The sequence below is a fragment of the Schistocerca nitens genome, chromosome 3, assembly GCF_023898315.1.
Source record: "Schistocerca nitens isolate TAMUIC-IGC-003100 chromosome 3, iqSchNite1.1, whole genome shotgun sequence".
In the NCBI taxonomy this organism is placed as follows: domain Eukaryota; kingdom Metazoa; phylum Arthropoda; class Insecta; order Orthoptera; family Acrididae; genus Schistocerca; species Schistocerca nitens.
In genome coordinates this window covers 582,564,961-582,587,117 of record NC_064616.1, presented here as the reverse complement: position 1 = coordinate 582,587,117, position 22,157 = coordinate 582,564,961, and the positions used below count along the sequence as shown (strand labels likewise).

The 22,157-nt window shown below is 40.5% G+C and overlaps 1 protein-coding gene across 1 annotated transcript in view; it reads right to left on the bottom strand.

The window, feature by feature from the left end:
* Positions 1-22,157, bottom strand: part of LOC126248497 (gamma-aminobutyric acid type B receptor subunit 1) — a 117,130-nt gene that overhangs the window by 10,414 nt on the left and 84,559 nt on the right. The window contains exons 14-15 of the mRNA XM_049949534.1: positions 19,806-20,062; positions 5,673-5,810 (exon numbers count right to left, since the gene is read on the bottom strand). Of these exons, the coding sequence (XP_049805491.1) occupies positions 5,673-5,810; positions 19,806-20,062 (395 nt within the window). The remainder of the gene's footprint in view (positions 1-5,672; positions 5,811-19,805; positions 20,063-22,157) is intronic.

Sequence of the window (22,157 nt, the reverse complement as noted above, 5' to 3'; positions counted from 1 at the left end):
ATCTGGTTTTGTTCTGTGAAGACTGTATAAGAAACATGCACCATTTAACATAACCCCTATGAACTGGCAAGAACAAAATTCCAACAGCATTCTAGCATTTATATATTCATAACATAGCATTTATGATATGAATATAATAGAAGGAAACATTCCACGTGGGAAAAAATATATCTAAGAACAAAGATGATGTGACTTACCAAACGAAAGCGCTGGCACATCGATAGACACACAAACAAACACAAACATACACACAAAATTCTAGCTTTCGCAACCAACGGTTGCCTCGTCAGGAAAGAGGGAAGGAGAGGGAAAGACGAAAGGATTTGGGTTTTAAGGGAGAGGGTAAGGAGTCATTCCAATCCCGGGAGCGGAAAGACTTACCTTAGGGGGAAAAAAGGACGGGTATACACTCGCGCACACACACACACATATCCATACACACATATACAGACACAAGCAGACATATACAGAGGCAAAGAGTTTTGGGTTTCTTTGCCCCTGTATATGTCTGCTTGTGTCTGTATATGTGTGGATGGATATGTGTGTGTGTGTGTGTGTGCGCGCGACTGTATACCCGTCCTTTTTTCCCCCTAAGGTAAGTCTTTCCACTCCCGGGATTGGAATGACTCCTTACCCTCTCCCTTAAAACCCAAATCCTTTCGTCTTTCCCTCTCCTTCCCTATTTCCTGACGAGGCAACCGTTGGTTGCGAAAGCTAGAATTTTGTGTGTATGTTTGTGTTTGTTTGTGTGTCTATCGACGTGCCAGCGCTTTCGTTTGGTAAGTCACATCATCTTTGTTTTTAGATATATAACATAGCATTTATGTATACATAAATTTCAATATTATGAATGAATCACCATAAATGTATCAGACTTATGTTGTCCAATGTAATAGTGATAAAAAATAACTAACTGTTCACACCAGTTCAATCAGATTACTACCAAGCAGTCCTTAATGACGTGTCATAAAATCCAAAATGCATTGCAAATATTCTTGGGTATTGTCTGTCAGCATGTTCCAATACATGTCAAAAACTCAACAGTACTTGCTTTTTAAGTACTGGTTCATATATATTCATCGGTGACATACAAGAAGGAAGGGTCAGTATCTGCTATGAGGAAGGAAAAATGTTTCATAATTGTCAAAACCAATGTTGAATGTTATCTTAACAGGATAACACACAGATTGTTTAAATCTTCGGAATCTGTGACTTCCCTGTGGCAGCAGTTGTTGAGCATATCCCAACAACAAATGTAGGAGGGTGCTGCCAATATTCATTAATAATCAAATATGCACACTCATACCTTCAGCATACTACAGCCTCAGTATTAAAAGACAAACACCAGTACATATAGTCCTGAATCTCCGGGTATTCTTCACAGCATGGCAGATCTCACTTTTTACCAGCCTCACAAATTCACTTGATGTGTTACTGATTGGACAGTTACACAGTATAACAACTTGGCAAAGGGACTATCATGAACAGTCAGTAACAGCTAACTATATAAAATGAGTTTGACATGCAGCCACCCAGCAACATACTAAATATATGTTAGATACACTTTCACACAATACATAGGCTATTATTGCAGTTATTACTAGAGACAGAAAATTTCGAGAAAAGATACATGAAATTAGCAGTTTTTAGTGAAATAATGCAAAATTGGCAGTTTTTATGAGATACTGCAAAATTTTTAATTCTGCTGTACAAAAATTTTATAAGTGTGGAGGTGGCAGTTTACTAATATTAGTAACTGATAGTTATTGAATGTTGAAACCGCATTTTGACTTCTAATCTCCTCAGAGGTGGGTTTCACATATAATCTTAAACTGACAGTTCATCCCATGTAATGAGCTTTGATCTTATGACAAAAATGGTACCAAAATTAGCAAATACAACACAAAATTTGAAAAAACACCAAATTTGGAAAAATGAACAACACCAAATCTGGTAAGAAGTAACACCGAGTCTGGTGACAAAGATACTGAATTTGGCAAAAAATAACTTAGAACTTTGCAAAAAATAGCTCCAAATGAAAAACAAAACCTAATTTGGCTATAAATTACAATGATTCTTTCCTGCCCCTAGTTATTACTATCAGAAACATTGAATTTGCACCAGGAATGTGCTTGTATAAATCTAAAACTTTAATTGTGTATCTGATGAGTAACACTTGGTAGAAAATTCATAGTTTTCTGCTTATTCATTCAATGTATTGCAATTTTTACAATGATACACTTCATGAAGCAAACCTCTGAGCCAAACAGGGATAAAGAGAAAGGAGGCAAGAAAGAAAGGTACAGTTATATCACTGAGTCATTCTGAGTTTTGCCAGTGATCTCAGTGAGTTTAATCTTGTAACTTCTGTTGAGAATGATAAAGTTAGGGTGTATTTGGGTTTGCTGATACATGGAAAAAGTTTTGTCACTCTCTTGCAAGAGATGGCACAAAAATGTGGATTTAGACACATTCCCGCACCCTTTTAGGTGCACAAAATATGTCATTTGGCTTTGAAATCAATAACATGTACGTTTGACATTATTAGATATAGTGAATGAGAAAAGAGAAAGAGGGGAATAAAATATTTATTTTCCTATGTGTAAAGTCATAGCTTTATTTCGCCATCTTGTTTGCACTCATATTTGAGGTAAGATTTTTACCACTCGGAGGCAAGGTGGTTTACAGTACACATCAAGAACTAAGGGTGTATACAAGTGACATACTGTTATAAAAATGATGTCCTATAAATTCAAATGATTAATTCATACATTTGTTCCAAATACCTATTGTAGCGTCACAGGCCATTATATAGGACATAGAAAATCACACTCAGTGTTTAGCTTAACTAACAAAATATTTCAGAAGATTTCTTAACGTGTAAGATAGGCACAAAGACTAGACAGCCAACTGTGTGGGAAATGGGGGAAATTGTGTGCAGAGACAGAGTAAGCCATGGAAGCTGTATATGTGGGGAGTGGTACGAGTGTTAAAACATCGAAACCTGCTGTGATGTGGGACCGCTTACTCCCTGCTGGTGATTTGTCAGAGATGAGCTCGGCCCATAGAACAGTGCCATGGATGACAATGTATGGCAGGCTTCTTCTCTGTGCAGATGCATGAAATGGTGTTGATTTGGATCTTGAGTGATGATCTGTCACACAAACAACATTGTCTACTCTGGTGATTACGATATTAACATGGTGCTCAGTAAGATGTTAATGTGAAATGCTTACGATGAATATATAAGAAAAAAACTGACGTCTGAGTATCTGTTGACTTGGTGATCTTAGTTGGAGAACAGCTCCTCACACACCTTCCAGGTGAACAAGAATGACTAGCACAGCAGACCGGAACTGAGTAGCGGGACTGGTCCACTACTGCAAACAGCGACTGAATTATGTAAGGAAATCAGTATCTAGAACGTCAGATGAGACGGTGTATGCACTTGCATGTACTACATACATAAGTACGAGGGGCTTTCAATAAGTAATGCAACTCTTTTTTTCCTGAAAGCAGATTGGCTTTATTCAAGATTCCAGTACACCATATTATTCCCCACTCTTTCGGCCCCTATTTTCCAACATAATCTCCATTCAATGCAACATCCTTATACCACCTTACTGAGAGGGTTTGTATGCCCCCACGGTACCACTCTACTGGTTGATGCCAGACCCAACATCTTGCTGCATCATCAGTAAACTACCCATCATCCACTTAACACACAAGCAATTCTGCACAGACGGTCCTTCATTGCTATTTATGGTCTTCTGCTAGGTTGCAAGGAAACTAGTGAGCACACATCTTTGAGTGTCCCAACTGGTGGGTGAATATGCCTGCACTACCAACAGAGATGTCCAGTTGTGCAGTGAGATGTTCGATTGTGACCCGTCGATCACCTCGAATGAGAGTGCTCTCAAATTGCAACACTGGAGGAGTCACAGCTGTGTGCAGCTGGCTGGCACTTGGAAGATCAGACAGGTTTGCGTGATCTTGCTGTGATGATGACAGATGCCTTGCCAAACAACTCCTGTGCTTTTGTTCAGTGCCAGGGCTCCATAGACATCGTGCAAGTGCATATCTGCATGTGAGATGCTCTGCTTTCTCATCAAATGAAACTCAATGACAGCTCTCTGCTTGGAACTCACCTCCGTTACAGACGCCACTTTGAAAGCTACATATAGCACTGCAACCGATTAGAACTTCATGAAACTATAGGGGCTGAAGCAGGAATAATCCAGAATGTCCTACAACAAATTCCACTTTTTTTCACTGAAACGGGCTGAGAAAAAACAAAAATGTATTGCATTGCTTACTGAACACCCCTCATACGAGCATCAGTCAAGCTACCACAAAACTGCGCTATTATGTCCCACATATCTGTCAAACTTGGATTTAAGTAATCCCCAGAGCATCAAATCAGAGAATAGAACAGTACACAACAAAATTACAATTTAACTGTTTAATAACAATAATAATGTACTGTGTAAATGACAGTGAAAACATACAAAGAAAACTTGTCGATGAGGAGCTTCATATATGCGAGACAGAAAGTGAAAAGGCCCTCTTGTCAGAAAGTTTAGACTGAGTTACTGTAATTTTTACTTTCAGCATTAAACTCTGAACAATATATATATATATATATATATATATATATATATATATATATATATATATATGATAGGTTGAATATTTGTGATGGAAAAGAGGGGTTTTGAGATAATGTGTTTTAAAGTTTCACTTTATTACCATTGTTTAGTTGGGCATATTTAAGAAATAAGTTCTGCATATATAACACCCTTAAGATGTCCTTCGTCAAATGATACAGAGTTTTTTAAGTTAACATTACATATTACGTAGTGAACCCCTTTAGACCGACAGCACACTCCAGTATACATAAATTTAAAACCAAGTAAATTGGTCCCAAATTGAGAGAAATTAGTGCACCCTGTGCTGCTTTCTTCTGGCAAAGTTTTGGTACTTTTATTCTATGTTATGGCCAACTGTTAATTGGCAACATCTGTAGGCATTTATAACTCTAATATAAAACGGGACTACTTGTCTTGTTTGCCATTACTGTAATCACAAAATGTTCTTTTACGCAAAACTACTCTGAGCTCCTTAAATGCTTCTAAAATTTAAGAGATGCTATTTTGTGAAGCATTGTATACATAGCTGCAAGATTTTGAAAACAGGCCTTGTCAGACCAATGTCATTTCACCATCATGACACGACATCTATTTTTAGAGGACTGACATAGAGTTCTTTTAAAGATATTATTGACTCCTGTTGGATTTAAACAATTTTCAAAATGATATGAACATGTACACAATGAAGTGAATTACTATAACACACAAAAAAAGCAAAAATGGATATTATAGACATTACTGAACATTTTTGTTTGTACTGAGAATTTTACTTTTCTGACACAGCACAGCTCTAAACTTCAATCTAATGAAGTATGAAGTAAAAATGATTATTAAACTGGACAGCCTACCATCTTAAGTTAATTAAATCTGGCATTGTGCTAAACATAATAGCACCACGCAGACTTATGAAGTCTATCAAAAGTAAAACAAAAAAGCAAGAAACAGAAATTAATCTTTCTATAACATGTAAGGATCCAAGGAAAAGGAAAGTACACACAAATACTTAGTTTGGGTGTTACTTACAGCAGCTATTAGCTTTTGTAATTCTTCATTTTCTGCCACCAGTTTCTGGTATTTTTCCTCATCTTCTTTTGTCATGCCAACATCAGGATTGTATTTTGATTCTGCCTTATCACGTGGATGTCTGATCACCTCTATTACCTGTAATTGTATAGATAAAAAGTACTGTATACATTCATACTGCAAGAGTATCGTCTATATTGAAAGAAACCTAAGATATCTGGCAGTACACAAAAAATGCAATGAAATACAGGTGAAGGAATGAATAGCATTGACTAGCAGAGGAATAGTAGATATCTAAGGAGCAGGAGAAGGGAATTATGAGTCAATAAATAAATAAAGACAGGAAAATTTAATTGTGAAGGCAACAAATAATAATACTTGTGCTAATATCTTAAAAGATAGCAACACACTATCTTCTCCATGACTACCACCTCATGACAGCAATTTCTCCACACAAACACAATAGCGAAATTTTTGATTTAACATTAATAGTAACAAGTCCAGAACTGTGCAGCAAAAAACCTGGTTGTCTTTTAAAACACTATTTCAGCTGAACTAAACTGAGCCTCAACTACAAATTGCATTCGTTCTCTTCTTTCAAATTCTGCTCTACTGTTAACCAAGTAGGAACATCGTCTCTAAGAGAAACAATTTTGTGAATGGCTTAACCACAGCCTAAAAAATAATCCTAAAATGAAATTTCTTCACCTTATATGATGTATTTATTGGTAAGCTGCAGGAGGGAGAAGTTATGGTTTAAAAAAAAAAAAAAAAAAGCAGCTTGCTGATGTCACTCAGTTGGAAAAGGACTGAAAATTAGAGAGAGGAGGAGGAGGAGGAGGAGGAAGAAGGTGGTGGTGGCAGCAGTGATTTTTGAGGCCACACAACTATGATTTCTTTAGCTCTTGTATAAAATACTTAAGAGAAGTGTTATCATAAATAGGTAAAATATCAATTAACATGCACACTAAAATGGAATCTGTTCACACACACACACACACACACACACACACACACACGTGTGCCCACAGATAGGCACGCACACACATTCATGACTCTGTACACACATGCACAAATAAACCTCAATGCATAAACCTAGTCTTGTTGTAAAAGAAAGACTATACTATAACAGAGGAGTGACCACTCATAAATGTGAGAAGGTATGGAGTGATATACTAAATCAAATGCTTTCGTCAGAGCACATAACATTCTTGCGAATTTTTTACCCTTTGCAGCCCCAGTCAAGTGCAATCTAAAGTAGTAGCAACAATTTCTGTTTCTGTTGTTTGATTTAGTTTTTGTCCATGCATGCTTGAGTGGATTTGACATTTTTAACTGGTGTTGATTAACTTTTTTAAGTGTTTGCATATTTTATGAGTTAAATGAAGTACAGTAGAGCGTCGATTATCTGCAGTAATTGGGGGACATGGGTGTTCGGAAAACTGGTTTGTTCGGATAATCGAACTGTACATGTTTATTTGCCAAAAAGAAGTACTGTACAGTAAATTTATTCATAAAAACAGGCATCTCTTTTAGTATTACAAAGTAACATACAAAGGCAACTTCAGTAGGAATATATAGTATGTGGCACAGTTTATTAAACAAAAATATATACATATTACATACGCATTTTGCATGAACAATACACACAGTATAGTTTTACGGCTTGTTGATCCATCAGTAGAATCAAGCATAGCTATAAAATTTGCTATGCTCGTCTTTTGCTTTTTTATATCCGTAATTGTCGACTTCCCCACCTTGTACTCATTGGATAAAGTGGTTGCAGATTCACCTTCTTCTAACCTTTTAATAATCTCGTACTTGTCCCTCATAGAAAGGACAACACATTTACGTTTAAGCACTTTGTATCGCCAAGTTCACTTCTTCACGCAGCAGCACACAAGGGGTCGTAACAGAGAACAGAAGGTGACTGTTTGCACCGTGAGAAGCTCTTCTTGGGGGCGCGCAATCCTTCAAACTGCGCGGAGCGGCACGCCTCAACTCTAAGCTGGCGCAGCTGTTGCTGTGAACAACTTTGATACTGCCGCTACTTCTACTGCCAGTGCCAAGCCGACAGAAGTGTGCTGATTGTTGAAACACAGCGACTGGCGGCTTGGCCGGTCAGCAGCGCCTTGTGAAGGCCCCATTAGAAGCAATGTTCAGCCAGCGGTGGCCCAGTGCGGCGACTACTGTGGGAAACTTGGTTTGGGAGTGAGGGGGATGATGGACGGTAGGGTGGGAGAGTAACAGGTGCGAGCGAGTACACAGTTCGCTTAAGCGGTCGTTCGGTTGACCGACGTTCGGATAATCGACGCTCTACTGTATATGGATAACAAGAAGCAGCATAGCATCAGTACTTAAGACTACATCAAGCAATTGCTTGCGTTAGTGTTATATTCATTGTTGAATAAACAAACATGGACTGACGATGGATAAAGAGTGAGCCAACTGTGTACAGAAGCAAGAGGAATTGTCCGCCTTCTGGAAACAGTCAGAAGCTGTGTTAGGCACAGTGTAGGGGATTCATACTGTTGCTCTGGACTGCGGTGGTGTTGAGGCAGCCGACATGAATGCTTTGAGATCTCTGGTGCCTATAGTGTCATCCACGATCCCTATTGCAGTGTGCTCCCATTCGCTCATCGTGATCAGCTAACACTCACTGTGGTGAATGGCAAACAGTAGCAGGATTTTGAATCTCTGTGCGAAAGGTAAAAGTGTAAGCTGCCCACACAGTTGTCCCTTTATGCCTTAAAGATAGGTTTGATGTATTGTCAACTGCTGAAAGTACATCTGAACAAGCACAGGATGCCTGATCTTTTGGGACTGGGGCAATCTTCTTGAAAGGTCTTGACAAGCACAATGGGTGGGCGGATTTGCTAGTCACTGGGAGCTACAATGTTAAGACAGGTTATGGAGCCCCTTAGGGAAATAATGAGCAGGTCGCAAAGGAAGGCCAGTCTCTACTCTGATTGCCAAAGAGTCTCAACCAAGATGTAGAGGATGCTCTGTCAGTGGTCACTGATAGCACTAGGTGTAATGGGCTGCAAATTGCGGATCATTTCATCACAAATGACTCCTGCCACCTGGGTTCATAAGTCATCCTCAGTTCCTACAGTCAGCTTGCTGCTTTTGTTACGAAATTTTGCCTCAAACGTGGTTTGGAGTCGAGTGGAAGGCTTAAATCAGATTCATAGACAATTCTGTGGTGATTTTTGATGTGGATTTCTTAATTTCCACTATTGAATGAAGAGCTGCAGGACCCTCTTAACAGGTCACTGCTGCACCACATGCAAGAAGTGGCTACTATGATAGCAGTATCTGTGATGTGCACATGTGGATTTTTTATGATAGAGAAACAAAGGATATCAGCTCCCTTAATGAAAGAGTAGCATGTGTCATGGCAGAATGAAGAAACACAAAAGGCATGGGATAATGATACGCATGAATACAAATAGTGGTAGCTTTTTTATTTTTATTTTTTAGGGTTCAAAACTGCTACATTCATAAGCACCCATTTTGTGTCTTAGGGAAGGGTAAAAAACCGAATGTGAAATCAGCAGCAATGGGAGTGAAATTCAAGGAGGAGGGAAACTAAAAACTGAAGGAAATATTAGAAAACTACTATTGAAGGGGGAGGGAGGGGGGTTGTATTCCCCAAAAAGGAGCTTCAAATGACCAATGTCATCTCACTGACACTGATAAACTGAAGGATGTGATCGGCTGAGCACGTGTCATCAGCTAAAATGGAAGATATATCAGGTGACAATTGTAAATGGGCGCATAGCAGATTAAAATAGGGGCACTGAAGTAAAAGTTGTCTCGCTGTCTATGGTTGAGAGCAGTGAGGACAAAGCAGGGGAGGATCACCACTTAAAAGATGTCGACGGCTAAAAAGAAAGTGTCCTATCCAAAGTCTAGTTAAAATAACGAGGCCGGGAGGAAGAGGTCCAAGCACAGGGAAGAGGTATAAGGCCTGTAATTTATTATCAGGAAGTGTAAACTAATGTGTGTGCCATAAAAGAGTAACATGACGACAGAAAATGCTCTGTAAATCAGCAAAGGGAACCATGCGAACAGCAGGCTGAGGAAGAGAGATTGCAGCCTTGGCTGCTATATTGGCTGCCTTGTTTCCACAGATACCAACGTGCCCTGGGATCCAGAGGAATGCCACAGAGACTCCCCCCAAGTGGAGGCTGTCCTGAATCTGGTGGACCAGAGGGTGGAAAGGATAAAGAACTTGGAGGTTGAGAAGAGAGTTGAGTGAATCCAAGCATATAATATACTGTAGCCGCTTATAGCGATGGATGTATTGGACAGCCTGAACAGCATAAAGCTCCACAGTAAATACCAAACACTGGTCGGGAAGCTGAAATCTATTAGGGGTGTTGCCAACAATATAGGCACTCCCAACATGAAATGTGGTCTTTGAGCCATCAGTGTAAATAAATGTGGCATCCTTCATTTGTGCACACAGGGGGGCGGGGGGGGGGGGGTTACTATCATTGAGGGCAAGCTGACAAAGGGCACAGAGAAGGCAGGTCCAGGGACAAAGCCAAGGTGGCACCGTACCACCATTTGTCAATGAAGTTTTAGGAAAGTGGAAGGAAAGAGAATGTAACAGATGATGGAAGCGGACTCCCAGTGGTGGTAGAGAGGAACAGCGGCCTCCATACCCTACATCCAAGGAGGCGTCGAAAAAAAGGGCATGGGTCACAAGGGCAGGAATGGAAGACGGATGACTAGCATAACAACTCAGTAGAACAGCTCGCCAACTGGATAGTGGAGGTTCAGCAGTCTCAGTGTAAAGGCTCTCCACAGTGCTGGTATAAAAAGCTCCAGATGCTAAATGCAATCCCTGGTGGTGGACAGAGTTGAGACGCCGAAGAATAGGCATCTGTGCAGTGGAGTAAACTATGCTTCCGTACTCCAATTTTGAGCGCACTAAGGCATGATATAGGCGGAGGAGGACCACTCGGTCTGCTCCCCAAGGTACCACTTAGAACACGGAGAGTGTTGTGGGATCACATACAGTGAGCTGCAAGATATGAAATGTAGGAAGACCAGCACAGTTTTCTGTCAAACGTAAGTCCCAAGAATTTGGCGATATCAGTGAACAGAAGGTTGACAGGGCCTAGGTGTAGGGAAGGCGGAGGATACTCCGTACAACACAAAAAATTTACACAGGCAGTCTTATTGGGAGAAAAGCGGAAGCCAGTTTCGATGCTCCATGAGTGGACGCGATCGAGACATCCTTGAAGACTTCGTTCAAGAAGGCTGGTCCGTTGAGAGCTGTAGTAGATTATAAAATTGTCAACAAAGAGGGAGCCTCAGACATCGGGAAAGAGACAATCCATAATTGGATTTATGGTGATGCCAAACAGTACACCACTCAGCACGGAGCCCTGGGGCTCATGGGAGAAAGTACGGGAATGAGTGGTGTGCATCCGCACCTGAAAGGTGTGCTCTCTCATAAATTCACGAATAAAAAGGGGTAGCTGCCCTCGAAAGCCCCAAGAGAACAGTGTGCGGACGATACCTGTCCTCTGACAAGTATCATATGCTATCTCCAGATCAAAAAATATTACTAGCGGTTGGCATTTCCTGAGAAAATTGCTCACGATATAAGTGGAGAGAGCAACAAGATGGTCAAATGCAGAATGATGCTTTCAGGAACCACATTGGGCAGGTGTTAAAAGCCACCAGCCTAAACGGCAATTCACCATACGCTCCAAAAACCTTACCAACACTACTCATGAGAGAAATTGGACGATAGCTAGAGGGGAGATGTTTGTCCTTTCCAGGTCTTGGAACAGGAATGACGATAGCTTCCCACCATCTTCTGGAAAAGGTATTGTCGGTCCAAATTCGATTATAAAGGCAAAGGAGGTAATGCAGACTACAGTATGATAAATGCAGCAATATTTGGACGTGGATGCCATCCGGTCCTGGGATGGAAGAGCGAGAGGAAGAGAGTGTGTGTTGGAGTTTCCACATAAATAAAACAGTATTATAGCTTTTACAATTTTGAGAGGAGAAAGCAAGAGGTCACACTTCCACTGCTTATTTCTTCAGGAGGAAGGCTGGCGGGTAATTTGAAGAGCTCAAAATCTCAGCAAAGTGTTGACCCAATGAGTTAGAAATGGCAACTGGGTCCACTAAGGTATCATGCGCGACAGTGAGCCCAGATATCAGGGAGAAACTATACATTTTGGATAACCGTCGAATTCAACTCCAAACTACAGACGAGGAAGTGAAGGAATTAAAGGACGGCATTGTGCACGTAATTGCTTAGAGCGGATACAATTGGTCAATGTAGGATGGTGGCGGAAAACGCGAAGAGCATGTCACCGCTCGCGTATTGCGTCACGGCACATCTCGTTCCACCAAGGAACTGGGGGATGCCGGGGCAAAGGGGGGGTATGAGGTACTAAATGTTCCGCAGCTGTAAGGATAACTTCCATAACATGCTAGGAAAGTGACGGTCATCAAATGTCGCAAGAGAGAAGAAAAGTGTCCAATTGGCTTGGGAAAATTTCCAGCATTTTGGGTGCATAGATGGCAGTTGTGGCTGTAATCGAAGGACACATGGAAAATGGTCACTCGAGTGTTTACCCGCTAGAGTGAACCATTCAAAGTGTCGAGTTAGCTGAACAGTACCAACCGGAAGGTCCAAATGAGAGAAGTTTGACATGGAGGCAGACAAAAATGAAGGTTCCCCAGTGTTGAGGCAACGAAGATCTGCTTGGTGGAAGAGGTCAATCAACAGGGAGCCTCGCAGACAAGGACGCGGAGATCTCCAAAGCAGGTGGTGGGCACTGAAGTCCCCAACCAGCAAATGGGGAGGGGGGGGGGTGGGGAGGGGGGGAGCTGACCAAGGAGATGAAGGAGATCGGCTGTTGCCATTGGTGTGAACGATGGAATGTATACGGTACAAAGGGAGAAGGTGTATCCAGAAAGGGAAAGACATACAGTGACAGCTTGGAAGGAACTGTTTAAGGGGATTGCATGATAATGCACAATATCATGGAGAAGAATCATAAGTCCCCCGTGTGCCAGAGCGCCATCAACAGAGGGGAGATCAAACTGGACTGATTGTAAATGAGGGAAGACAAAGTGATCATGAGGATGTAGCTTTGTTTCCTGAAGACAAGACAACCGGAGAGTAGGATCATAAGATAATCGACAATTCATCCTGATTGGAGTGAATTCTGTGGATAATCCAATGGATAGTCAACATAGGGCGGACAGAAAAGGGAAAAATCTCACCACGGTTGCTGTCAACTCAACGACCACTGAGAGCTGGTGGCTGATGGCGTGGAACAGCATTCAGCCAAAGGCAGAAGATCCTGATCCATAGGTTGCTTGGGGGCAGCTCCTGCCACCAGTGATCGGCTGGTGGATCGGCCGCCAGCGGTGCATCTCGGCAACGTGGAAGACGGCCAAGGGCGGCTACTGCTGGGTGGCGCTGTAGATGAGACACGCCGTTGTGGAGAAGGGGAGGAACTTTGTTTCTTTTGTGCCTTCTTGGAAGTAGGATGGTGAGAGGAGGGAGGAATCGATGGTTGGGAGGTCGGAGTATGTAAAAAATCTTTGCGAGTAGGCTCTTTCTTGGAAGTCAGGGTGTCCGATTTTGGGGCCCGTGATTTAGCAGGAGCTGACGAAGGGTGAGCCTGAGAGTGAGCAGGCGATAGTGGGGAGGATGAACGGGTGATCTTTGGGTTGGCCGATCCGACGACCGTAGCGCTAAAGGTGAGATCGCAAGTCTGTGTGGCTACCTCCTCAGCAGGCCGAGGAGATGCATGGTCAGTGCTATATTTACCTGCTGGGAGCACAGTGGGCTTTCTACTGGCAAATAACTTACAAGCAGCAAATGTGGACACCTTTTCCTTCACTCTGATTTCCTGAATAATTTGTTCATCTTTGAAAATAGGGCAATCTCTAGAAGCAGCAGCGTGGTCGCCCATACAGTTGATGCAACGAGGGGATGGAGGTGGACAATCCCTGCCACATGTAACACATTTGACCAGATTGGAACACGACTGGCTGGTATGATTAAATCGCTGACACTGATAGCAACGTGTAGGGTTGGGGATGTAAGGGCGAACTGAAATGATCTCATATCCTGCTTTAAGTAGTATCATGTACACAAGGTATAAAAGAGCAGTGCATTGGCGGAACTGTCATTTGCACTCAGGTGTTCAATGTGATTATGGCCACACACTGGGAATTAACACACTTTGGAATGGTAGTTGGAGCAAGATGCATGGGACATTCCATTTCAGAAATCATTAGGGAATTCAATATTCCAAGATTCACAGCATCATGGGCATGCTTAGAGTATCAAATTTCAGCCATTATCTCTCATGATGGACAATGCAGAGGCTGACAGCCTCTACTTAATGTTTGAGAACAGTGGCATTTGTGTAGAGTTTTCAGTGCTAACAAACAAACAGCACTACACAAAATAAACACAGAAATCAACATGGAAAGTAGGATGAACATATCTGTTATAACAATGCTGCAAAATTTGCTATTAATGGACTATGGCAGCAGATGACTGTTGCGAGTGCCTTTGTTAACATCACAACACTGTCTGCAGCACCTCTCCTGGGCTTGTGACCATATCAGTTGGACCCTAGAAGACTGGGAAACCATGACCTGGTCAAATGAGCTGCAGTTTCAGTTGGTAAGAACTGATGATAGGGTTCGAATGTGGAACAGATCCCATGAAGCCATGGACCCATATTGTCAACAAGGCACTGTGCTAGCTAGTGGTGGCTTAATAATGGTGTGGGCTGTGTTTACGTGGAATGAGCTAGGTCCTCTGGTCCAACTGAACCAATCACTGATCACTTGCGGCCACTCATGGTCCTCATGTTTCCAAACAACAACAATGGAATTTTTATGGATCACAATGCATCATGTTGCTGGCCCACAATTGTTCGCGATTCACTTGAAAAACATTCTGGACAATTCGAGAGAATGATTTGGGCACCCATATCAACTGACACTAATCCCATTGAACATTTATGGGACATAATCGAGAGGTCAGTTCATGTACAAAATCCTGTACTGTCAACACTTTAGCAATTATGAATGGCTATAGCACCAGCACGACTCAATATTTCTGCAGGATTTGCAACAACTTGTTGAGTCCATGCTACGGTGAGTTGCTGCATTACACCAGGCAAAAGGAGGCCTGGAACAATAGTAGGAGGTATCCTATGACTTTTGTCACCTCAGTGTAGTATCAGTTAACTGCAGGAGTTTCCACCGAAAGGTCCCAGAACTACTTTTGCTTGTGAACAGTAATTATGCCTACATAGTACTTCGGGCAGAAAGCTGGCTGAAGCCAGATGTTAGTAGCAATGAAATTCTAAATTCTGACTGCAACGTATATCACAAAGATAAGAACAACACCAGTGGTGAAATTGCGTTTATAGCTGTAAATAACATCTAACAGGGCCAGTAAAGATTCCAAATTTGAAATAATTTATATGAAGATAAGTGTTATAGGTAGACCAACCACGGTAATCATCCACTTTTATAAAAATCTTGCCTCAGGAATGGTGGTGGTGGATTGCTTGATGGAAAACTTCAAGAATGTCACATGTACATTTCCTGGTTCTGCTATAGTATTGGGGGAGGTTTTAACTTACCAGATGCAGGGATATGTGTGAAATTGTTCTAAATACCTTATCTGAAAATTACCTTGAGTAGTTTATCAGAGAGCTGACTCACAAAGGTAACATTTTAGATCTCCAAACAAGCCCGAACTTTTTGACTCAGTTAACACAGAACTGGGAATTTATGATCATAACAATACAGCTATAAATAGGAATGTAAAGAAATGTATCAAGATTATTTCTGCTTAGCAAGTGTGACAAGAAGCAGACTTCACACTAACTGAATGGCCGACAAGAAATATTTATCTCTGGGACAGAAAATGTTTAGTATGAATGGACAAAGTTAATGAGCAATATACAATACACCTTACACAGGTATGCTATGTGTGACACAAAGTTGTGAGGGTCAGGAAAAAGCTTGCCATGGTTTGATAGCCACATTATTAAGTCGCTCCAAAGGCAAAGAGAACTTCCCTGTTGTTTTAAACTTGGCTGAAGTCTCATTGACACACAAAAACTGAACAATACCAAAATTAGCATAAAGAGGGCCATGCATTAAGTGTTCAACCTACGTGAAAGTAAAATTCTATCTACCAATTTGACAAAAAATCCTTAGAAGTTTTGGTCTTACATTTCATCAGTAAACAGATGTTATCCATCTGTCCAGATACACTGTGAGTGTAATGGCACTGAAATGGAGGATGAGAGAAGGCTAAAATATTAAACTTCTTTTCCCGACATTGTTTCACTGAGGAAGATAGTACTGTGGGTCCCCTTTTAAACTGTCACAGCAACATCAATGTAAGTGACCACAGGACAGGAAAATAAACTGAAATCACTCAACAGAAGGGGTCAATTGGACCTGATACGATACCTATACATTTGTATACAAGATGAGTTAGTTGGGAAGGTGCATGATTTGAGGGGTGATATTTTTAGTGATTCTGAACAAAGAAAGTCATATGAACTCATCTCCTATTCTTAACAGTTTCTGAGGAAACAAATGATAACAACTGGGAACAAGATATATGCAGGTGATAGTAAATGAAACACTGTGATCTAATGTTTTGTTTAATTGTGTACACTGCATTTTGCAGCCACTGTAGACAGCTGCTGTGTTGCTGATGTGAGCTTATTCGTATGGTCCTTTACTTGAGTACATGCATGTAAAATACAAGGTATAATTTCCTCCTTCATGTCCACTCTGCGCTTGTAGACTTTACTCTTAAGCCAAACCCACAAACAGTAATGTAATGCAGTAAGATCAGCAGACCTCTATGGCCAAGAAATGACACCATGGTGACCAATCCAATGCTCAGGATACGTTTCAGTGAGGTCCTCTGTCACTGGCCCTACAGAATGCACAAGTGAAGTGTGCATTGAAATGGTCAGTAAAGACAACACTAAGCAGCCTAATGCCGCTTTGGTTGTATTCACATGTGAGTGCTGATGACGAAGAACATGTGATTGATGGCCGTGATTTTCAAACAGCTGTATGTAGGATACGGTTAAGAAAAGGGCATACGTTCATTTGAAGCTTTTTGTTCAAACTTACTCCTCTTCAAGCAGCACTGTACCGTAGATCACTAAAGGATCAAAGCATTTCAAGTGATTAGAAAAATCTGGAAATCATACATTTTCTGGAAGGGTTGCTGGACAGATGAACAAAATTATAGGCCTATATCACTGATGTTACTACTATCTGGAAGTCTGAACATGTTTCAAGCTCACATATTACATTTCTGTAGGCCAAAATCTCTATAGGAATCAACATTGATTCCATAAACAACAATCACATGAAACCCAATTGGTTTCACCTGTCCATGACAGCAGTAGACACTGGTATCCAGGTTACTGACATGAGCTGCATCCTCAGGAAAGTGTTTGATACAGTTTTGAATTTTTGTCTAATGAACAAAATGTAAGTCTACAGAATATCAGACCAGCTTTGTGATTGAATTGAAGAGTTCCTAGCAAACAGAACACAAAACAGAATACAGCATGTCATTCTTAATGGAGAGAGAGACCTTCAGATGAAAAAGTAACTTCAGGTGTACTGCAAAGGGAGTGTTACAGGACTAATATTTTTTACAATGTACACACGTGACATAACACATAATATTGGAAGTTCGATGAAGCTTTTTGCAAATGACATTATTATAGGGAGGGAAGTTGCATCCACAAGAAAACTGTATTGAAATGCAAAAAGGCCTTCAGAGGACCACATGACTTCAGGCAGCAATTGGCAACTGACCGTCAACACAAATGCAACATATTGCACATCAATAGGCAGAAAGACCCATTATTGAGTGATTGCACAATTGCATGACAAACACTGGAAGCAGTCACATCCATGACATATCTGGGAGTATGTGCAAAGAGAGATCTGAAGTGGAATGATGACATATAATTAATCGCAGGTAAGGCAGGTGCCAGAGAAATTCAATGCAAGAATCCACAGGAACTGTAGTCCACCCATGAAGGAGGTAGCTTACAAGAGCCTTGTTTGACCAATACTTTAATACTGCTTGTGAGTCTTGGATCCATACCAGATAGGATTGATACAGGAAACACAGAAGATCGACAGAAAAGTAACATGTTATGTCACAGGTTCATTTAGCAAGTGCAAAAGTGTCAAAGAGATGCTCATCATGCTACAAGTGGCAGACACAAAGTGGTTTACTGTTAGAGGGGTCAACTAATATACTGTTTCTTCCTACATGTATCTCACAAAAAGACACTGGCAGTATAACTCAGAGACTTGAGTTCAAAGTACCCTCTGCAAAAAATTGTAACATGGCTTATGGAATATAGATGAAGTTGATATACATGAAATGTATTCGCAGTTGCAAATATGCACAACCATCAGCTGTATGATGGAATGACGAGACTGAAAATTTGTGCCAGACCGGGACTCGAACCCCGATTTCCAGCTTATCACAAGTGGTTGACTTGCCATTTGGCTACCTGAATGTGAATCACGGCCAGACCCAAACTTCCATGTCATCGAACATGTTTCTAACAACCTGTGCTCATACATCCATTATGTATATTCCTGTACAGGGGAGACATTTTACTAGGAAGTCGCTTGCTCGGTGTTGGAAGATAAATATAATATTGCAGTGCCTGTGTTATTCCGAATTATCATGCAAAGTTCCTTCGGATCTGTACGCATGGTAAAGCAACTGCTCATGATAAGTGGGAAACTGGCATCACAATTCAGAATAACACAGGCACTGCTATATTGTAGATGAAGATGTATTATTAACTAACAAATTTCTAGGCGTCCTCTCAGAAGGACTTCTAAAAGACATTTCAGATAAAGTTGCTTGTGAATACCACCTGATGGCCTATGTGAATAGTTGTATCTCTACTCAAGAGTTTGCCTGAGCAAAATTAATACAAAAGTGATGCACAGCACATGTTCAAATGGCTCTGAGCACTATGGGACTCAACTGCTGTGGTCATCAGTCCCCTAGAACTTAGAACTACTTAAACCTAACTAACCTAAGGACATCACACACACCCATGCCCGAGGCAGGATTCGAACCTGCGACCGTAGCAGCAGCGCGGCTCCGGACTGGAGCGCCTAGAACCGCACGGCCACCACGGCCGGCCACAGCACATGTTCCAGAGCTTTTTCCACTAACGCTTCTATAGATCCGCTTGAGATTTAGCTTTTGAAACCTTTTATTTTTGACAGAGTTGCACAGTCTCCATTGTCTGAGACATTCAGTACTGAAGCATGTTCATAATGGTAACAGAAGACTGGCAAGTTATGACCTGAGGTCAGTTCAAAGAGCCTTTGTTTACGGAACTTGACACTAATCATTGCTGGTTGAGTCCCCCTTGATGATCATTTAGCACTGTCCATGGGGACACATTTAGCTTACCTGACATTGCAGACACAGCAAGCAAGAGACCCAATCATTATTTTGGTGAGTTAACACTCATGTACTGAATGTAGTTTCAATATTAGTAATGTTGAGTCTAGCAAATACACTGATTAAGAACATCTCTTATGTGTAATTAAGTCATTCTCCAATAAATGCTAAGACTGAAAGGTTAGCAGAAGAACTTTCTTGATTGTGAAAATCAGTTTTTAGCAATAATGAGAATGGTCCTAAAAGTTGGTCACTTCACAACACCAAATGTTGTCAATAACATTTACATATAGAGTCTACAACACAGTTACACAACTATCATGAAATCTCCACAGGGTATCAATAATGTTTCATACCAAAGCCAAAAATACTTGTTATTGCTCCTTCCTCAGTGCCTTCTCCCCCCTCTTCAAACAAACACAAACACACTTCCTTTTCCAATTATTCGCAACATATATCTACAAAGATTAATATTGTTTTATGTGATCACATCTTCCTAAGACTTTACATAGAAAGATGTAACACAATATTAAATGGCATAGAAATTGCTGCTTGTGTCAGAATACAATCAGGTAACATCCTACACATTAAGTGGGCTGAAATAATTCAAATTGCTTTCTTACCTTTGGCACAAATATAAGAGCCATACTCAAGAAGCAACAAAATATTACAGCAAGAGCAACAAATGCAAAACTAGCATCTTGTTGTGATGCTATGACCATTGTAACAGGAGCAGTAATAAGACACAACACCACAACATTGTAAATAGACATTCCCACATAACGAGAGTCATTTATCTGTTTCACTTTGATGCTTCGTGTCTCGTATGCCAAAAACAGTCCAAAAACCAGTACTAAGCCTTTGTAACCGTACATCACACCTGTGGAAACAAACATACATATGAATATGTATGGGAAGGCACAACTGAAAATACGAAGACATTTATAAAAAATAAGTTTTAAAGACTACGAATATTTTGTAGCAAATAAATCATTTTAGTCATGCATTGCGCCAGTGACTTCCAATGTTGGTTCAGACTTTTATGATAAAAATCAGGACAAGATAAATCATTTTTCAGCCTGGCAGAGAAAGTTTCTGATTGTTTATATCCAAAACCCACTTGTTTTTCATTGTAGCTGCCCACTTTTACCAATCGTTTTCCAGTGAGTAGAGTCCATCACCAAAGTGAAATTCGTGAAGGCCTTAAAATACCTCTCTATAGCAGCTATAACCTCCTCTTTTGACTTAAAATGTTTCCTGGTCACAAATTTCTTTAACAGGTGAAAGTCACTGGAAGAGCAATTTGGAGATTAGGTAGATACTCCAACAGTTCTTATTTCATATCCCTCACTTTTCACAGTGCCTTAGCACCTCTGTGTGTAAGTAGTTTGTTCTGATGAAAGATGACTATTTTGCAAAGCAGGTCTCTTCTCACACAGTTTTTCACATAGTTGCTCCAAAGGAAAGAAATGAATAATAGACACAGACCATTAGCTTGGACTGGACATATATAGGGACAGTAACCAGCCAAACATCTTACAAGATTTAAGGAAACTTTGGGAAATCCAAAGAAGGATGGCCAGATTGGCATTTGAGTCTGCTTCTCCCACATGCCTGTTCAGTGCCTTAACCAATGTGCCACCTCAGAGATCAGTTGCTACAGAAGACTTGCCATACATACCAGTTAGTAGTTTAGCATTGTTAATTATTAAGAGTAATACTTTTTGCAACCCAGGAAATGCGGCCTATATGTTTTCTAGCAGATAAAACTTCCTTTGTCATTTGTATTGCAATGCTACTGGCTTCCACCCACCTGCTTTGACAGCTGTGTTGTTCCTGAATACAAAGGTGGAGCCAGGTCTCAATCACCATAACAAATTGGCACTTCAAATCAGTAGTACTCTCTTTAAAATAGTCCAAACACCACAGAAAAGTTAAGTTTCTGCTTTAGCTTTTGGACAGCACTCAACAGATGATGCATCCATCTTGAAAAAGCTTTTCCACAATTAATTCTTCTTTATTGAAATAATTAGCAACCAGTTGCACAAAACAGATTTTATTTCCTTAACTATTTTCAGTTATGTAGTGCCCTTCTTTAGAAGGTTATAACTTTCGCATTATTTCAAAGTATCAAAAATAAGATACATGCGGCATATTTCTGTGGTCATGTGGCTATACTGCCTGCACAAAAATGACATAAGGAAGCCAAACAACAAGTGCAGACATTACAGTGTTTCATCATGTCATTTTTTGTACAGGCACTATGAACCACATAACCACAGCCATATGCTGCATACATCTTATTTTTGACACTCGCAAATAATGTGATAATTATAACCTTTGGGAGAAGGGCAATAAGTCCCTAAACCCATTAAGGAAATAAAATTTCTTTTGTGCAACCTGTTGTTGATTATTTCAATAAATACACCTACAGTTGCTGAAGATGAATAAAATACTAAAATTAATTCTTTGTACAAGATGTCGCACTCTCTTCCTTCTTATATGCCAATGATATGACCCACTTCATACAGCTTTGCCCATTATACAATATCACATTGTGCAGTTACTATATGGGTCAATTTGTTGTTTTAGTTTTGGGACAGAGTTCATGTGGATTATATCTGATAGCACAACAGCCACAATTGAATGCACCTGGCCATTTCTTAACTGCCAAAAACGAACATACATACTCCATATAAACCTTCATAAACTTAAGTGAACTACACATGATAGGACTGCTTTAAAAAGCTGTATATATACATCATCTATCCAAATAGTTCCAAGACTGATTTTATTCCTGGCATATGTGTGATGTCAGCACAGTAACTACAGTGACAGCTTGAACTAACAATAATAAATAACTGATGTGTATTTGATCAGTCAATTGTGAACAGGTAGTGTTAAGTAGTGGACATGCAGCTGTAGTATTTCAACACTGTTGTGTCAAAAACTGCAACAGAGCAACAAGGAGGCTA